The sequence below is a fragment of the Macrobrachium nipponense genome, chromosome 13 (genome assembly GCF_015104395.2).
Source record: "Macrobrachium nipponense isolate FS-2020 chromosome 13, ASM1510439v2, whole genome shotgun sequence".
Lineage (NCBI taxonomy): Eukaryota > Metazoa > Arthropoda > Malacostraca > Decapoda > Palaemonidae > Macrobrachium > Macrobrachium nipponense.
This window is the reverse complement of record NC_087206.1, coordinates 45,867,814-45,888,423: the sequence shown is the minus strand read 5'-3', so window position 1 is coordinate 45,888,423 and position 20,610 is coordinate 45,867,814. Positions and strand designations below refer to the sequence as shown.

The 20,610-nt window shown below is 36.5% G+C and overlaps 1 protein-coding gene across 1 annotated transcript in view; it reads right to left on the bottom strand.

The window, feature by feature from the left end:
• Positions 1-20,610, bottom strand: part of LOC135225778 (F-box/LRR-repeat protein fbxl-1-like) — a gene marked incomplete in the record, with an annotated part of 240,007 nt that overhangs the window by 37,489 nt on the left and 181,908 nt on the right. Inside the window, 1 exon segment of the mRNA XM_064265244.1 lies at positions 6,900-6,956. Coding sequence (XP_064121314.1) covers positions 6,900-6,956 — 57 coding nt within the window.

Genomic DNA, 20,610 nt, shown 5'->3' with positions numbered 1-20,610 from the left:
AGGGCAGAGGTCCTGGGTGAATTACATAACCCTTTGAAACTGTTGTCATTTCCATTGGGTTCAGGTGGATCCTTGTATCCCTTTCGAGGGAAGGATCCTAATTTCCTTGCAGAATTAATCAAATGCCTTAAGCTGTGTATCCCGTTTAGGGAAACTTGCACATTTTGACTGAGCTTCAACACCTGAACTGTAACTGCCTGTTATCAAAGAGGCAGAAGTCTTGGGCAAGTTACAATACCCTACTGAAAATATAGGAATTTTAGTCAGTCACATGGATTCTAGTATCCCTTTTGGGGGAAAGATTCTTTTCAGCATAGATAGCTGCAAAGTGGGATGAATTCCTTCTAGAAATAACTGCCAGTTACTAAAAGGGCAGAAATCTTGGATAAGTTACCATGCTCTACTGAAAATATAGTAATACCATTCTGAGTCAGATGGATCCTAGTATCCCTTTTGGGGGAGAAATCCTCTTCAGCATCGATAGCTGTCAATGGGGATAAAAATCATTTTATAAGGCTTCTCCCATGGCTACCTGAAATTTGTGTCCCTGATCCTTTTGGATTCAGCAGGGTTATTTCAGTGGCAATGCCCCCTCATATTCCATAGTAAGGCTATCTCTTCCATGTAAAAATCCCTCTATTTCACTCATGGGTTTAACCTGGTAGGTAGTGGGGACAGACTTTACAAGGTTTTTGCCCAAACATAAAACACCTGGGAAGTACTGGGGACTGATGCTACTGGGTTTTGACCCAAACATAAATCTTGGTCTGCTGCCAGAGTTTTGCCGGAATGATATAATTTCCCCTTTCTTTAGTCCTACTGAACTCTTGGAATCACTGGGACAACTTAATTTGAGCAGTTCAATCCTTACAACTCGCTTGGAGTTGGTATGAGCCATACCCACTGGCACAAAATGACACAAGCAATTTGATACGGAACACTTGAACTGAGGGTCCTGCATAATGGCAGCCCTATAGCGATATAAAGCAAGTTGTTATTAGAAGCCAGTCAGTATTAAATTATTAATGAGGGACACCTCTGTAGTTCCTCGTACAGTTTTGATATTTTGTAATAGATTATATCAGAAATCTATGTTAACTTAAGCCCTTTGAAGCTTAAGTTACTTTTGACAGCCGTATATGGCTGTACAGTGTCTTTTTGCACGAGCTATGTCAAATTTTAATCTAAATTGTCATACCATTTGGACTAATACTAACTTGTTTAGTACTAATTTGTTTAGTTAGCCCAAGCCACTGTTTTTAAATGGCTTTAGGTTATTTAATTATACCTAGGATATGGTTTGTGTCCCGTCCTAGGCTATCTGGGCTAAACTAACACTTAGTAGGGTGAGGTGGGTGAATATCGACCGAGGGGGAACACCAACTGAATTTTCTGGTATGAAAACTATTTCAAATTTTGTGCCAAAACTCAACACTTAGTAGGGTGAGGTGGGTGAATACCAACCAAGGGGGAACACTGACTGAATGCTCTGGTATAAAAACTATTTCAAATTTCATGCCAAAACTCGCCACCAACACAGCAACCATCTCAGTGAACAACACGAAAGCAACAGGTTTGTCTCTGTTTATCAGGTAAGAAAATTTATTTTTGGGATGTCTCTTATAATTTTCCACACTTCTCATATAGCGTTTTACATCCGTCAATATGGTGTGATTGTTTCTAGTTATGTTTCATTACGATATTTAGCCATATTGACATGTTATTAAATGAAATGAAGTGTGTCCTTTTGAAATGGCTACCACGGCACTATTGTAAAAAAAAAAAAAAAAAAAAAAAAAAAAGTGGGGGGGGGGGGGGGGACTACAGACTGTAAACATGCTGAGAAACTTCAACCTCCAACACAGATGTGTGAAATTATGAATATTTTGAAATATTTTTAGTTTTGAATATTTTGAAATTTGAATATTCTTGAAATACATGACAAAATGTGGAAAAGTATTTTTTGTGTGAAAAGTTGAAGGTGATATTTAGTGTACTGTACAGTAGGGCCTCGATAATCGCGGGGGATAGGGCCCAGAACCCCCCGTGATAAGTAAATACCCGTGTTATCCTGGTACCCCCCCTCAAAATTTGCTTTAAACTGCCTACTTTAATAAGTAACCCACCCAAGACCACTAATTCAATGTTTATAACTGCCTACTTTAGTTCAAGCACCAAATATGTCTTCAACTATCACCTTACACTAAATTCAAGACAGTTTCAAAGTTATTCTTTCCTATCTTCAATTTCCCCTTCATCAGATCAGCAAACAAAAGTATATTACCTAACAATTCCTTTCTATTTTCATGATTTGGCTGCTGCACCAGACTAAAAGTACATAGTACTATATCTATTTCGTGAATGAACATATTTATGATAAAAAAAAACATGATTTACTGTAATGATTACAGCACCCAACTATAATATCATTGTATAAACAGCAAAATACAGCACTAAATATCTATTTTTGTATTTTGTTTACCTTTAGAATCAGCTGATGGACGTTTATTACCGAAAAAATTATTTTGGAAAACAATTGTTGCTAAAAGAAACTAATTTATTAATAGAATTATTATTGAGAGCAGCAGCTTGGGACGAGAGTAACTTGACTAGCTTAGCTCGAGAATAACAATGAAATTTGTATTTTAAATATTTTTATGGTGATAAGAAATGAAACATCGATAGTGATAAGATATTCTCTTGTATACTGTTATAATATGTGATAATCATTGAGTCAACTATAAAAGTTGTATTGAAGCACAGTTTCGTAAATCACAGAAAGAATAAAAATATGGGAACACATTTGTACCTACATATGTCGGGGACCATCTTGTTCTTTTATTACGACAATAATAGATCAGTATTATAGTTTTTTTTCTGTAAGTGATGAGAGAGAGAGGGAGAGAGAGAGAGAGAGAAGAGGGAAGAGAGAGAGCGAGAGAGAGAGAGACGAGAGAGAGAGAGAGAGAGAGAGAGAGAGAGAGAGAGATTTTGCCATTTACATTCATAGTAATTGAAAATGTGTGAATGAGTTTATCCTAAAAATGCATTATCATAAAAAAAGAAGAAGAAAACACAGTAATTAGTGAATCTTGCTCTATGATAAAATTCACAATTTTGTTAATTTTCCGGGATATAGTATTTGGGCTCCAAAAAAAAAAGGAAGTAAAGTGATTTATGATAAAGTTTAGAGGATACTTATGTAAAATGCAATGTAGCTTGTAGAACGGTGTATCCACTATCACATTAAGCAAAAATAGTATGTACAAATGAGACTGTAGGTTTGGTGACGTCACGGTGATCATACTTATTTTTTTCGTGAATGAATATACATTTATGATAAAAAATAGTTACTGTGCTGCTTACAGTACCATACTGTAATATTAATGTAATCACATCAAAATAAAGTAATCAGTGCATACTGTAAACTTAAAAAGTGTATTTTTGTCTTTTGAAAAATGCATTCCCCAAGGAATTATTCCTTGAAGAGGCTTTTTAGTATGAAAATAAGCCAATAATATATAAGATATGCGTTTTATTATGAATATATGACAATAATATATAAGGTAAAAATGGTTTGATTACGTTTACGCTTCGTCGCCGATCGCAAACAACAATACGATAATCTATGACAATTATTGTTTGTATGACTGCAGTGTTCAGAGAAGTTGATTACGTTATACAAAAACAATAATGAAGTTCGAATTGAAAATTAATGTTTTCCTAAATGTTATTGCTACTGTAATAACACTACTACTATTAACATTTCTAAAAATGTTAAGAATGACAAAGGTCACTGTGAAGTGTAACTCAATGTTTACATTTCTGCTGGCCACTCAACTACAAGTTAAGTTGATGTCAATGATGTGGAATAATTCCATGAATAGGCTATATATTATGAAGATATGCCAATAATATATAAGGTGAGAATGGTTTTATTACCTTTATTGTCAGTTAATATCATAATGTGAATCTGTTAATGCATTTGCTGGTTATCGGAACCAGACGAGGCTTAGCCTACCATGGACAAGCCTGTGATGCTGGGATTCATACCAGCGATATAGACTGAGAAGTGGTCCAAGGAAAAATCTGTGATTAACTGAATCTGTGATTGCTGATCCGCGACTATGCGAGGCGCCACTGTAATGCAACATCAGTATCATTATGCTAAAAACAGGATATTTTTATTGGGTGGGTTCAACTCTACCTATTCATATGTCTAATGTCATTAAGTCTTTCTGATCTAGCCTACTGCCTTCTTGGAAGATTGAGTATCACTCATATTATGCTAAAAACCGGAAATTTGGTTTTTGGAGGATTCCCCCACCCACCCCGGTCGGTGTTTGCCCGCGTTTTCGGAGCACCAACTATTTCCCAAAAATGTTTAAAGTGCAAAATATGACACTTATTCTCTGAGTTAAGGATTTATGAGTATACCATAGGTGGGCCATGTTGTGCAGTTTGTTTTGGACACACACTCTCAGGTACAAAATGGACTTTTTAGGTAATTTTTTTACTAATAGGTCGGTATTCACCAACCTCACCCTACAACAACAGTAGGATATTTCCTAAATTGTTCTCTCTTAGCTTAGTATAGGGCATTGCCTAATCCAGATTGTTCTAGATCAAATGTAAAGCTATATACAAACAAAGTTACTTACATGTAAATTCATAGTTAAGCTAACAACTTTTGTCAAACTCAGATTGTTTATATCTAGCCCTAGGCTATTTGGTCTACTATATAAAACAACAGTAACTTTCTAATATGAAACTCACTGATGTGAAATTTTATAGCTAGGCTATCACCTAGTATAGGGTATTGTCTAACCCTCATTAATTTACCTTCAAGGTATGGGATTAACCAGGTGTAATTTGTTCAAGATAGGCTACAGCCTCATAGTCCATTTGCTGTATGTACTGTTTATGGTCTATATAAAACAGTAAATTACTAATCAAGCTAGGGTACCCTATCACCTAGCCTGGGTTGTAGTTGAAATCAGCCTAGATTATTTCATTCCCTTTTAAGGGTATACACATGATAGCCTACAGTATTAAGACAATGCTTAAATATACAAGTTATATAAATTGGGAAATGTTTGTAGCCTTTTATCTAATCCAAAGGTCTTTTTTTCATCCTTAAGGATATATAATCCTAGGTTATATGCTACCCATAATATCTACTACAGTCTAGCCAACATATTCTCACTGAATCAACGTAGATTGTAGGCTACTGCCTGGTAGTCTAATACCGACATCGTAAGCTGAAAAGATTATCTATTATTAATAATAATACTTGTGGAACATTTCTTTAGATAAAACAAACAAATAGAATGATAAATTCTTTAAAACAATTTTCGTTTCTACAAACAGCTAACGATCGCAAATTGTAAGAAGTGTCAACATGTACTGGCGAAAAAGCCGGTTTACGGCTTTACACGCACATTAAAATCACTGTTCCACAGTCTAAACTAAATATTTTTGGATGGAACTTGAAGTTACATGCAGGCAGTCCCCGGGTTACGATGGGAGTTCCGTTCTTGAGACGCGTCGTAAGCCGAAAATCTCCGTAAGCCAGAACATCGTCAAAAATCCTAAGAAAACTTTACTTTTAATGCTTTGGGTGCATTGAAAACTATGTACGTAAACTGCATTCTTATGGCATTTTTCATAAAAAAAAACTTTAAATATTGATTATTTTGCATTTTTGGTGTCATATTTCATCTGCCAGATGATTGTTGTAGGCGTCGTAACCCTAGAACTTGCGTCGTAACCATGGAAATAATGTCTGATGAATATAATTGAAAAGCGTCGTAACCTCGGAACGTCGTAAGCCGAGACCGTCGTAACCCGGGGACTGCCTGTACTCAACTTTCAAGATGGAAGTTTCCATGAACTTCTTTATGAAATCAAATGGCGAAGAATGAAACTCCTGGAGCTAACGATCCTAATTCGCTAGCGCCGACAAGTAGTCCTGGAGAAAAATAATGGTTTAAGGTTTTTCACACACTAAAATTATTGTTCCACATTATAAACTGACAACATTTTAATTTAAATGAAACTTAAAATTGTACACTTAGCTTTCAACTTATATGTCTCCATGAACCTCAATAATGAAACTAATAGGTAAGTGAAGAATGAAATTCTCTGACCTAGCCTAATGATCATAAATCATAAGAAGCGCCAACAAAATAATTTACTCACAATAAACCACTGCTCTACAGTCTAAATAAAAATTTTTTTTGTCTGGAACTTAAAACTATGCACTTAGCAGAATCAATAAGTGAAGAATGGACTTCTCTGAGCTCTGGTTTCTTGACCGACCAGAAAGGGAATGGCACCTTGGTCGGATTTTGGTCGTATGTAAAAAATATGATGGTGGGTATGTGCATAACCACTTCTTCTTCTTCTTCTTCTTGCAATTTTGACGTAGTTGGAAAACTGGGTATTAGTGTTCACTGAGGGTAGCCAAAAGTGCCCTATTATCCTGAGTCCATTTATACTATCATGTGTTACAATGCTTATCATTACAACACAATACCTGGCCTTAAGACCAGTTAAGAGAATTCTTTGACATTAGTCTGGTCACCATGGAGCTCTGAATAGACCATGGAAAGGGTACTCCTTGAGGATGAGACAGCGACTACGCTGTCAAAAATACTAGATATAAAATAAATCCAATAAATGACAGCCAACACTACAACAGGTGACCAGTAAAAAGAACACTATATCAGTTATGATTTGGTATTCAAACCAAACAACCAACTACCTCAAAGAGAATAGGAATACCTTTCTGATCATACAAACAAGAATTATATATCTGATCCAAAGGATTCTGTCCTTATTTTTCCACAATCAAGTACTCAAAACTAATGAAGAATAACTGAAATAATCATACTCACTATCATAGTCATCAAGGTCATCATAATCACTATCTTCTGTCAACTGAAGGAAGTTAGCTATTAAAGAGATAAAATAATGATGTTAGCCTAAGAATTAATATATTTCTAATATCAAATTACAATAGTTCATTTCATTCAAACAAGTTGACATATTATGTATAACTTTCTAAAATATTTATGCATAACATTTTTGGTAAATACAGGCAGTCCTCACTTAGCAGCGGTATTGGTTAAGGTTTATCAGGGTCAGTAAGCAGTTTATCGGTGCTGATAAACAGTTTAACGGCACAAATAAGTGGTTTATTGGCACTTATGATGTCATAAATGCCATTTATTACCATAATTATTGGTGATTTTCAGTTACTGGTGCTCAACTGGGAACAGAACCCTTTCTGTTAACCGAGAACTGCCTGTATCATATAGGAGGATACAGTATATAGGTTTTAGGCCAAAAGCCAGGCACTGGGAGTAAAAGGGTCAATTAGCACCATGATTATCATATATTGAAATCTTTAAACTGAAAGAAAACCTCAACTTAATTTGTTAGGAGCATAGGTAATTCTAGTGAAAAGAGCACTGTGACATGATATAAACATAACATAGCATTAGGATTAATGGATTTTTCATAAAACATAATTTGTTCACTACGTAACTAAAAAAGCCCTAATTGCAATTTTAGGAGGAGCACGAATATACAGTAATACCCCGGTCTCTAAAAATGCTAATAAATGCTTACTTCTAGAGTTTGAACACTAAATATGACCCTAATCATGCTCCCTAAATATTAATCTAACTTTTAAATGAAATTAAAGTTACTGTAATTTCATTTAAAAGTTAGCTTAATACATTATTCATAAAAAAATAAATGGTTGGTAAAAATATAGGAGTGTGTACATATGTACAACATGGTTCTCTCTTTCTCCCTACTTCTTTAAAATACTATCATGAATTTTTGTATTACAGTTACATTATTATTACCTAAAAATATTAATAGAGAGAGAAGGACGAGAAGAGAGAGAGAGATGAGAGAAAGAGAGACGAGAGAGAGACGAGAAAGAGAAGGAAGAGGGAGAAGGAGGGAGGGAAGGTGGACCCCGGCCAATAAAAGGAGGAAGAGAAGGAGAGATGGAGGGGGAGGAGAGAGAGAGAGAGAGAGAGAGAGAGAGAGAGAGAGAGAGAAACTATTATTTTTATTATTTAATGTTATGTAATTTACACACAAGCTTCAAAATTCATAAATTACATAAAAAATTTAACAAACACCTTTGCAGGGTTTACCCAGGATTTGAGTATGTTGCCTTTGCGTTCGTGCATGACAATTAGTTAGGTTCCAATGAAAAATTTGCCTTATTGTGAATTCGCGCAACCCGAATCACGTAGGATTGAAGTATTACTGTACAAGATAAGAAGCAAAGAGAATATATCTCTCCAAATGGTTTGGTTTGGGCTAAGCATTTTAGAGATAAAGTTGTATTAACAATGGCAGTTCACAATCTTCCACAAAGTTGTATCATTAATGGCAGCTCATAATCTTCCACAAGACAAATGGTTGTAAATTGTAGTTTACAACAACAAAAGCCAACCTTCAGTGTGTTTGTAAGAAACTTGAGGAATAAGGATCGTTGGGATGAAGAGGATGAATAGGTCACATTCCTCCCAAACAAAATATCATGGCCTGACAACAATATGTTCCAGTGAGAGCATATCATCAGACATATGAGTCACATCACAAAGATATACCATATACACTCATGTAACACGCAATTTCGCATATCATGTAATCCCAAATTTTCACCCTTAAAATATGATTTTATCATGTACCTCACATATTATGAGTTAAAATTTACGATACCAAATAAAAAGAGGCTAACCTCTTTTCCCCCTGTTTATCTATTCCATTTTTTAGTTAGGGTAATTCCTTTCCTCCATCTTTTTATCTATCCCATCTATTTAAGTAAAAAAAAGTAAAGGAGAATGCCAAAAGTATCATTAGTGATGTTACTCTTGTGTAAACATACAGCCAAAAACAGCTGATTTGCTAAGAACAACCAAATATGATAACTGCGTTTTTCCTTGCATTTCAAGCATTGTACCATCGTAAAAAATTACCATATTAATATTAAAAATGATCTTAAGGTGAATAGGATTGATATATTTTAACATTACTTTATCCTTATTCGCTATAGAGAAAAGATCGATAATGTCTAATTTTCTTTAAAATAGTGTACTTTATCTAAAAAATTTAGCCTACATTCTAGAGTTGGCCTACTAGTAAGTCAATACAGCACTAAACTTTTCTCAGAATCTGCACATTATTTAGCAGCAACTTTCATACTCTAAATTTGGTATTTAATTTATTTTTATTTTTGAGGGTAGCGAGATGAAAAAAATAATGAATGCATTTCGACGATCATGGGGCATTTGAATGTTGCCGTCAAAACGTAAACAAGTACAACGCCATCTTTTGAGGAAAATGAATACTAAATTATTCGCTAACAGGATAAGCATTTTCTAGCATTGATAAAGATTTACGTTTGCATTTCTTAACTCTTAGTATCATCTAATCTCATGGGTGACATATCGAATATGTAAATACACAGTTGTATAAAAGAAATTATCAAAACTGTATCACATGTAAGTCTTTCAAGCATCCTAAAGCCTCGCAGTGTAAGAGGGATGCGTTAAAAAACTACTTTTTCAACATGAAGCCGCATCACCAACGTGTTATGGGGCATAGCCATTTCATTACTCAGCTCATGGATGCACGAACATTCAGAGGGGAGGATGTCCGCTCACCACCATCCGCCAAACCCCATGAGTAGACAAGGACTAACACTACATTTTATTGAATTACTGAAGGAACATCCATCTGTTTGGAACATCAAATACAAGCATAACAAGATGAGAAACATCAGGAGTGCAAGCTTGGTAACCATAAAATCAGTTATCGAGTTTTGTAAACTGTACATTGCGGAATGAAGACATTACTAAAACGTTGCACACCCTGAAGACACAATTCTACAGAGAAATGTCTGCAATCAACACATCACAGAAGTCTGAAGCTGGCACGGAAGAGCTCTACACTCCGAAGTTATGGTATTTTGATTAGCTGCGTTTCTTGTAATAAAAAATATTTGTGTACTTTGGCCTATATTTGAACCTTACTTCCAAATAATCCTCCCTAAGGACATTATAGATGGCTTCACAGGTTTCGGGGATGATTAGACAGAGGCTCTGTTTTGAAATCCTGGTTGAATATTGGAAGCTTGCATACAATCCTCCAGCTGCAAGAACGAGCTCCTGGTGATATGCTGTCTCGAAAGCTGGTGTCCTGCTTACAGATATATGGTTCAATTTTTTTCCAACAATTTATAAAATGCAAGGATTGGCATTCTTGTGTAATTTTCAAAGTCTGTTGGATTTTCGACTTGTAGCTCCAAAAATATTTTACTGAAGCTTCTCTTAAGAGGTCGCCGAGAAAGCCATTGCTTACACCACAAGGTTCTACGTTTCTTCCTCAAAAGTTTATTTTTTGCAGCACACAGAGCAACTACACCCCACAGTAGTTTCTCCTAGCAAAGTACATCATCGGCAGACATCCTGCCGTTGAAAGCTGCACTGCGAGAACAAGTGAACAGTGTTGAAGTACAGTTTGGCCGCTATTAATTTTTTTCAACATCACTACTGCATCACGTAGCTGATACATGATGGCATAGTGTGCACCATGCTTTAGAGTAAGGAATTCGTGCATGCCAAATGCCTCATTGCTTTGCTTAAAAGGATTGAGTTGGTAGAGACTTCTCAAGTGGAATATCTAAAAAAATATATTTATTTTCAAGTTAATATAAAAAAAAACATATCTGACCACACATTTTCTTTTCATTACTAAGAATTCACACATTTTCTTTTCATTACTAAGAATTCACACATTTTCTTTTCATTACTAAGAATTATTCTCACAACAACAAAGGAGATATAGCATAAGTTTTGCTATTTTAAATTTTAAACAATACGTGGCGTCATCTGTTCGGCCACACAACAAACTAATGGTGGCTGAATCAAGCTAAATCACGCGAGTTCTGGACCACAGAATACCTGCTTTAAGAAGTTCAACTGCATAGCTTTTCTTAATTAAGTATATTAACGTCTTATTTATTGTTTCACCCATACATTTCAAGGTTTTCAAAACCTAGGCTAGGCTAGATTATTGGCACTGAATAGCCTTTCTCTTGGCCACCATTGACAATGTTTTTATTTTTATTTTATGGTTTTTTTCTTCATGTTCTTGTCATAAATCCGAGTTGTCGTAAAACAAGTACGTTGTTAAATGAGGAGTACCTGTACTGCTCCATTTAAGCAGCAAGTTGTAGCTGAAGCTGAGGAAAGAATGTTGATCTAATGACTATTATCATGCACCGGCAACGTGGATGAAACTCTCACAAACTTCGGTATAGTACCATCAAACTCGACCGTAAACAAAATTTGCGAGAAACTTGTTTTAATCACAACTACTGGGCATGAAAGAATACATTTTACTCTTTTCACTCCAATAAAAGATAAATAATTAATTATGTAAAGCTTGTAGTATTCTGATGAGAGCAAGTGAAAATATCGAATGGAATCTGTTAATTTTTTTTACGAAATAAACATGCAGCACCATCTACTAACGAAAAAAAAGAACTAAATTTTGTTCATAAATAATACATATTTAAGTAATATTTCGAATTCAAAACACTTCGTATAATGTAAAATAACCTTGTCCCATATAAAATAAGAGTATCCTGAGATTCATTTGCGCTAACTAAAAGCAAGAAAGTCGCTCTGATTTGAGTTCAATCCAGTAAAATAAGCTTACCTTGCAATCGCCCTCAGCTGATTTTCAAGCCCAAACATTGACTGCTATGTTTGTATTTTATAATGAAAACAAATAGTAATATGAAAATACATATAATATTATTGGGTGCAGTGAAGTAAAGCATAACTTTTTAAAAGATCCATGGAAAAGATGCATATTCATTATGTTTGCACCTTATCATTTGATGTGATTATTACATGCTCTAATTTTATTTAGCTCTAAAATTAGGTCTTCAAAAGTAGCATGATACGCGAGTATATACAGTAATCTTGAGAAGTGTTTTGACACTGCCAAATACTTGCTCTGAGGATGGCAAAGCTCAGACGGTGACAGGGCAGGGGCACCCTGAAAATTAACATGAGCAGAAAGAATGAGTTCTTCCTACTAAACATCCAAGTTAACACATGAAATGACTGACACCTTGTATGACATAGTACTCTTCTGGACCATACATTCCTGCTGCTGGTATGAACATGAAGGGAGATGGAGAGGTCTTCGGGGTTTACTGAAGAAAGATCTTTACTGGACAAAGGACACTATCCTGAGATAAAAACCAGTGTAAAGTAGGAATTGCAAAGGGATCAACGGTTAACTCATGCTTCCCTCAGGATGAAGTCTAAACTACAAAACCTGCAGCAAACAAGAATTCAACAAATCAATGACCAGAATAAGACCACCCAAACAAAATATTAAACTCACCACCATCAAAAGTGACAAAAGCCAGTAGAAACACTGCCTTATGGGTCACATCAAGTAAGGCAGTATCCACTAGATATAGTCTTCCAAGCCCTCTAAGATTGATAGGGAAGGGCAAGTTAAGGAATTCGTGCCTTGTTAGAGCCTGCTCAAGTGAAATCTTTAAAAACTGCTATTCATTTAAAGATATCAAAACATATTTGGCCTCACATACTTTTAATACAAACCTAATTTATTTTCGTAAAAAGCTGCTCACAACATACCATATATTTCTGCGTATAAGATGACCTTTAGATAAGACGAGGCCAAAAATCATGGCAAATTTTCATGAATTCATCTCATATCTGTAGTATAGGACGACTTCTATATTACAAATCGAAATGTTTTTTTGGAGAAAAGTTATTATTTGCAAAAATTAAGCAGTACAACTACAGTATATTAATAATAATGATGACTTAAATAAAGGTTGTTTTGCTTGTTGTATCCAATAACAGTACATATTACTATTATCATATCGTTACTGTATTACAGAATATAAACATCGTCATGTACATCATTTGCATTTGATATTGTTTACATTCTCAAAATCTCGGCCTATTTTTTGTATTATCGATATCTTCATTGCCATTATTTGTTGGGAGAGAGATAATTCGGAGATATACCTTCTATCATAACAAAGTACGTATGGTTGAAAACGTGCACGTGTTACTTCATTGTATAAGCATTGAGTAGGTGTGATTTCTCCAGTTCCAAACATCACTGTCGGCTGGCTGTTATTAGTTTTATTCACCCTCGGTTATAACCTGCATCTTTAATTTACTAGTATTCTTTCTTGAGATCTCCACTGCATGAGAAAAGAACAAAAATGTTTTTTATTTTTACTTATTGAGAATTGGCAGGGTTTAACAATTTTAACGGAGCTCGCCAGTTACGGTAAATGACGTCAGCAAACAGCCATTTCTCAATTCAGTTGTTTATGCAAATACAGTACATGTTTTTACAATAATTGCTTCACTCAGAATTCTAAAAACCGGAATTTTGTAGTGGAGGATGGAGGAGTATCATTAGTATTACAATTGAAGAGAGAGAGAGAGAGAGAGAGAGAGAGAGAGAGAGAGAGAGAGAGAGAGAGAGAGAGAGAGAGAGAGAGAGAGAGAGAAATTGCCTTGGTCAGGTTGTTACAATGATAGATATCCACTTGCAAAAGTTGAATAATAGTTGCATTGAAAATAACGATAATTTAAATAAAACATGTTTTACTGTAATCATTTTACATGTATTATTGTATTACATTATAATAACAAAACGATGAATCATCATTTGCATTCTAGGTTTGTTTACAGTCTCAGCTGATCGTGTCTTACCGATATCATCACTGTCTCTAGTTGCTCAATGGAATTTAATTCAGATACATACATTCCTTTCGTAAACGATCAAAGTTGGGTTTAATAAAGCCGAATCTATATGTTTTTCATACAGAAGGTCGCGGTAAAGGGAAACCACTGTTTTGTTTACGTTTCGTTGCCATTCTCAAACAACCACTAATAACAGATACGCATCTTAGATTTCAAGGTTTAATCTTTAGTACTGCAGTACAAGACCACCCCCAATTTTTACGTGTGAATTTTAGGATTTAAAGGTCGTCTTTTCGAGGAAACATACGGTAAACATAAACAAACCTCAAAAACAAATGACGAGTGCAAAGCACAATGTCATACACAAACATTCTCAACAAAGTTATCATATTCCCTCCTTCTTGAAAGAAAACAAGAAATCCACCTCCAAAGCAACAAGCATTATATGGCACAGAAAAAAATAATAAAATTATATACTTATAAAATCTATTTATGATTTCAGCCAACTGTACTTTTAAATCTACCCAAAATATCTTGAACTCTCCATTCTGAACCAGTTCTTTGAGAATAGCTATGTTAATTCTTAGTCTTTTCTGAAACATTTTTCACCTAGTACAAATTCTCATAAAGTGAATGGTTATCATCATAAGAGTTCCACAAGCAGATTTCTCTTTCCATCATACAATATCTGGGACAACATTTTTCCAAGATAGTAAGCCATATCCACTGCCTCAGCGGCTACTAGTGTTTCTGCTGCAAGAGTTCTTTTTACAACACATGTTATTTTATTTGACTCCCAGTATAAAGTACAACCATTTCCATTTTCATCCACTAAGAAAATCACAAAGCCCCCAACACTAATAAGTCCAACAGGGAGATTGGCATAAGGAGCATCAATGTACACAACCAACTTAAACTTAAAACTGTCTCCCAGTCCTGGGAAATACATACAGCTCTCAAAGGTAGAGGCTTTTCTTAGACATCTGTTTGCCTCAATCAGATCTTTTACTTTAGGGTTATTTATTTTACAACTAAGTTCCAATACATCGTATGACCAGTCAAGTCTTGAATTAGTGCATAACCACCCTAGTTGGCCTACTAGACACCTATATTTCCACTTTTCTTCTTCATTACACTCCTTATTCTTATTTATTCCTCTCTCAGCACTCAAGTTTATAAATTCAAGAGATTTACAATACTCAATTTTGATGAAGTGTGACACCATGCTTCTTCTGTACAATATTCAGGTCAATGTATCTGAATATTTAACATTACTTGCTCCCAAACCTGAAAATGATTTTGGATTTGTACAATGACTAAGCTTTCAAATTTCTTGATTCCTCCCCACAAAAATTTGTCTACCATGCATCAATATACCACACAGATCTCCATCATATAATACCAATAGAATGCTGCAGGGTCAGTTTTCACCTGATTAGATCCCATCTTCAACAGGAAAGTCTTCACTGTGAGATACCCTTTTCTAACCCTGGATACATGCGACGGGTCGTGCGCGACCCAGAGCGTATGTCGAAAAACATGTTTTTTTTTTCCCCATAAATCATTGGCTGTCACAAATGCGGGTGAGATTGACCTGCAAGATGCCACTACTCTTCAAGCCACAGTCAGGTTAGGATGTACGCTCCCCTTACTTTTGTGTTTCCCACTTTTCTGAGAGTTCCCCGGGTTGAGCTCGACCCTAAGATACCTAAATCGGGTAAGTGATAAAAAATCAAAGCTATTACGTAATCATTTCCTGTCGAACAGTGTTGATACTTTTATAGTTTTGTATTGTTGGAAAGTGTAGGTGGATGGTGTGTGTATCACATACATGACATTGGTTTTGGCTGAGATGCCATATTTTGCCACATAGGTAATTTTCCTGAGATGCCATATATTGCCATATGGTCCATTTCCTTCGAATGCCAATTTCTGATTTTTTGCATTTTTTTCAGTTCTCATCAACAATGGCCTACAGGCATCAATTCCTTGGCGTAGATGCCATCAACTCCCTTCTAAACGAATTGGAAAGTGATATTGATCATAAACTTGAGGTCACCGACACCTCTGATGAGGAGGAGCTCGATGTTGTGGCGGGATCACAAGCTTAAAAAACAAGCGGCAAAATCTGCCCCCCCCCACCCCCCCACATAAACTTAATCAATCCGGCTAGCAAACTCACCCTCAGTCACACTTTCCACTTTACACTACTGAATACACGCAAGACAATTGACCTCCCTACACAGAACAAAAAAAATACACAAACACATGTACTCACCCAACTCCAGATACTCCGGGCTATGCTGTGCTGTCTGCCGGTCGAGGTCACGGAGATACCAACAACAACAAAGACAACAACACAACACCCAAGGACCACAACCCCACAATGCAACACAATAACAAACAAGGAATACAACCACAACAAAAGACCATTGCACAACCAACCACCAACACAAATACAACAAACACAAAAAGGCAACACACACCCACTAACACCACCATGGAATCACAACAGCCTGCCAACAACAACCCTCAACAACTCACGACCACACCAAGAAACCACAACAGCTCGCCAACAACCACCCTCAAATATAACAACTCACACATAACTCGACAGAAACTCACAAGCACAACAAATCTAACAGCACAGGCACAACAACTCCAAGGCAAACAACATCAACTTAACAACAACTAAACAACAAACAAAAAACACACAACTTAGCTGACTATCAATGCCTTCAACAGACTGCTGCCGACACTACTGACCATCACCGATTCTGACCAAAAACTGACCCAAGACACACACACACACTCTCTCTCTCTCTCTCTCTCTCTCTCTCTCTCTCTCTCTCTCTCTCTCTCTCTCTCTCTCTCATGGAACTCCCATAACTCCTCCATAACATATGAGAGTTGGAGGAAGATTTGTGTGAAGAGGAGGCAGTAGATGAACCTGAAGTCTTCTTCCCTGGTAGATGCGGACGACGACGAGAGGGATGCATCGGGGGCTAGTGGGTGTGTGCCTATTGTTGTGGCTGTGAGTACCACACCCAAAAGAAAAAAAAAAAAAAAAAAAAAAAAAAAAAACAAACATCGACGTCACGCACCAAGCAACCAGCATCGGAGAGGCTCACCCCAGTGGAGGAGAGGAGTAGCAAAAGGAGGAGGTGACCTCCAGCCAGCCAGGGGGACTTGAATTCAGTGTATAGATGCTGATATTGTTTCAAGGTCGTACCTACACTCCCCCACACGTTTACACCAAGGATTGAGCCTGGGAGTCCCACCACTGTCCATTGGGGGCGAGAAAAGTCTCTGACATTTTCTCACTCTTTTTGGATGACTGTATGTTCGCCTTTGTATCAGTGTACTATGAGTGAACGTCAATTTGCCTTGTTGGTGAGGGTTCTTCGCTTTGATGAGTCAGCCACCAGATCATAAGGAAAGTACAGTGGTACCTCGAGATACAAAAGGCTCAACTTACGAAAAACTCGAGATACAAAAGCAAATACAAAAAATTTTACGGCTCTACATACAAAAATTGCTCAAGATACGAAAGGTTGTTGCTGTAAAGTCCGAGATTTGCCCAGCCCACCAATAACAATTTTGAAATTCGTGCACCGCCAACTGAGTAGACTTGCCACCATCCTCCTGCTCTCCCATTGGTTCCTGATGCTAGTCACCACCATGAGATCCTTCTCTCCTATTGGTCAGCATCCCTCCCATCATGCATCTACATGGTGGCGTGCTCATTTGCCCACTTCACGGCATCATCGGTATCGTACGCACGCAGTATTCGTTCGTTCTAACGATTTCGTTTATTAACGTAAATTCATTAGTGATTTTGTTGTAGTATACTTTATTGTGTTGTGTGAGAACTTTACTACATACATATACGTACTACATAACATAATTATGTACAGTATATACGTAGTCATGGGTCCCAAGAAACTTGAAATTCACGGAAAGAAGAGGATGCTCTCTTTGGAGACGAAGATGGAGATTATCAAGAAGTATGAAGCTGGTATGTGATTGAGTGTGATCGCCAAGGAATACGGCCGAAATCCGTCGACAATAGGCACCATCCTTAAGCAGAAAGATGTCATCAAAGCAGCTACACCTTCCAAGGGTATCACTATTTTGTCCAGCAAGAGGACCCACGTGCACGATGAAATGGAAAGGCTTCTTCTTGTCTGGATAAAAAACAAAGAAATCACTGGCGATACGAAAACGGAGACGGCAATCTGCCACAAGGCCAGCGCTATTTTCGGCGATTTGATTGCCCAGGCCGAAGACGACAGAGGAGAAGGGACATTAACGCCAACCACAGACTTCAAGGCTTTGCATGGATGGTTCGAGAAATTCTGTAAACGGACTGGCATCCATTTGGTGGTGCGGCATGGGGAGGCTGCCAGCTCAGACTCAAAAGCGGCCGAAGCCTTTCAAAAGACATTCGACAAGATGATGGTCACCGAAGGCTACAGTTCTCAGCAAGTTTTCAACTGCGATGAGAGTGGCCTTTTTGGGAAAAAAAAAATGCCTCGTAGGATGTACATCACACAGGAAGAGAAGAAGCTACCCGGGCATAAGCCTATGAAAGACAGGCTTACGCTCGCACTTTGTTCCTACACCAGTGGGGATTGCAAGGTGAAGCCCCTACTAGTCTATCATTCCCAGACTCCTCGAACCTTCAAGGCCCACAAAGTGCTTAAGGAGCAGCTTCCAGTGATGTAGAGGGCTAATGCGAAAGCCTGGGTAACGAGGCTTTTGTTCACCGAGTGGGTAAATCTGTGTTTCGGCCCGACAGTGAAGAAATTCTTGGAAGATAAGCGCCTCCCTCTGAAATGTCTGCTGGTGTTGGACAATGCCCCTGCCCACCCTCCTGGCCTCGAGGAAGATATCCTAGCGGAGTATTCCTTCATCATTTTAAATTAGCCATTACATAAAGTTTTAAATATGAAAATGTGCGCAATTTCATGTAGAATACAACAAAAAACAACCCATGGTTGTAGCTTTTATGATTTTTGAAATATTTTCAACAAACGGGAAGTCTCTAGCACAATATTTCGATTTATGGTGAATTTTTGAAAACTGCTTTTTTTTACGTCCGAGCGTTACGAATTCATGCATCATATTGTGATAATATTTTCTCTGTGTTGCTTTGATAGTTTTACAATTTGTTATATACCAAAATCATCGCATTTTAGTGTACAATACAACGAAAAAATAATTAACTCATTAGCTTTAACCGTTTTGCTCACAGTGCGATTTGTATACAATTATATATGAAATTTTTTTTTCGCCCTCTCATATATTCCAATATTTATATATGATCATGATATTTTTTTTCATTTCTGATGGTTGCATACGAAACTTCAGCCAATGACAAAAAAAGGAGCCAAAAATGAACTCTTAATCTTGAAAATTAAGCGTGATGTGATTTTTTTGAAAAAAAAAAAAAAACTTTTTTTCGCTTCAGCGCTCACTCGCCGGCATACGGGAGACACGTTCGGAAATACCGGCTCGGCGTTTAAGGGTTAATAAACACTCGATAGTTACAGTAAATGACATCAGCAATCAACTTTTCTCAACTTGGTTGTTTGTGTCAATACAGGTTTACAATCACTTCTTTCAGAACTCTAAAAATCAGAATTTTTTTGGGAATTACCTCAGTTAGGTTGTTACACCGATTGATATCCACTTGCAAAATTCGAATAATAGTTACATTGAGAATAATGATATTATAACTTGTTTTACTGTATCTAATCATATTGCATGTATTATTGTATTACAATATATGAAGAGAGCGATAATGCACCACTTGCATTCTGGTTTTGTTTACAGTTTTTTGTTTACAGTCTTGAATTAATCAGCTGATGGCATTTTACTGATATCATCACTGTCTTTAGTTGCCGAATGGAACTTAATTCAGAGATACATCCTTTCTTAAGTTACCAGAGATGGGTTTAACAAAGCCAATTCTATATCATGTTTTTCATACATACGTTGCCTAAAAAGGAAACCATAGTTTTGTTTACGTTTCATCGCCATTCTCCAACAACTGCTAATAACGATACAATAACGAATGATACTTATCATTCATATGACTGAATTGTTCTAAAGAGTTACAAACAGCTTTGCGTGCTGCCTCACTTGATGTTCGCAGCGGTTTTGTTATAAAAACATGGAGGAATGTGAAAATAGAAAATCACATAAAATCATTTTAAAAATGCCATTGATAGAACAGAAGATGATTTGTATGATAGCGACAACAAAGCCAAAGTCAACTCACTAGAACAAGACTGGAATCCCTATGATGGTGGCATATGTGATGAATCTTTTGATATGTACTAGAAACTTTTAATGAAAAATTAATATAATGGTACCCTAAATGTTATTACTACTGTAATTATACTATCACTGGAATTTCTGAAAGGTCACCGAAAGATAAAGGTTGCTGTGAGTGCAACTGTAACTTATGTTTACATTGTCTAAGCCAGGATCGCATATATAAAAGTTGGTTTGCTTGATATAGAATTATTTCTCAAATAAGCTATTTGTCAAGAAGATATGCAAATAACATACAAGGTGAAAATGGTGTTATTAGCTTTATTATCAGTTATTTCACAATGTGAATCTTCATATATTTTGGTGGTTATCACACCAAGGCTGAGGCTAGCCTACCGATCATATCTTAGAATTCAAGGTTTGATTTTCAGAACCGCAGTATCAAACAACCCCCAATTTTTAGGGGCGAGTTTTAGGATTTGAAGGTCATCTTATACACGGAAATATATGGATAATTATACTA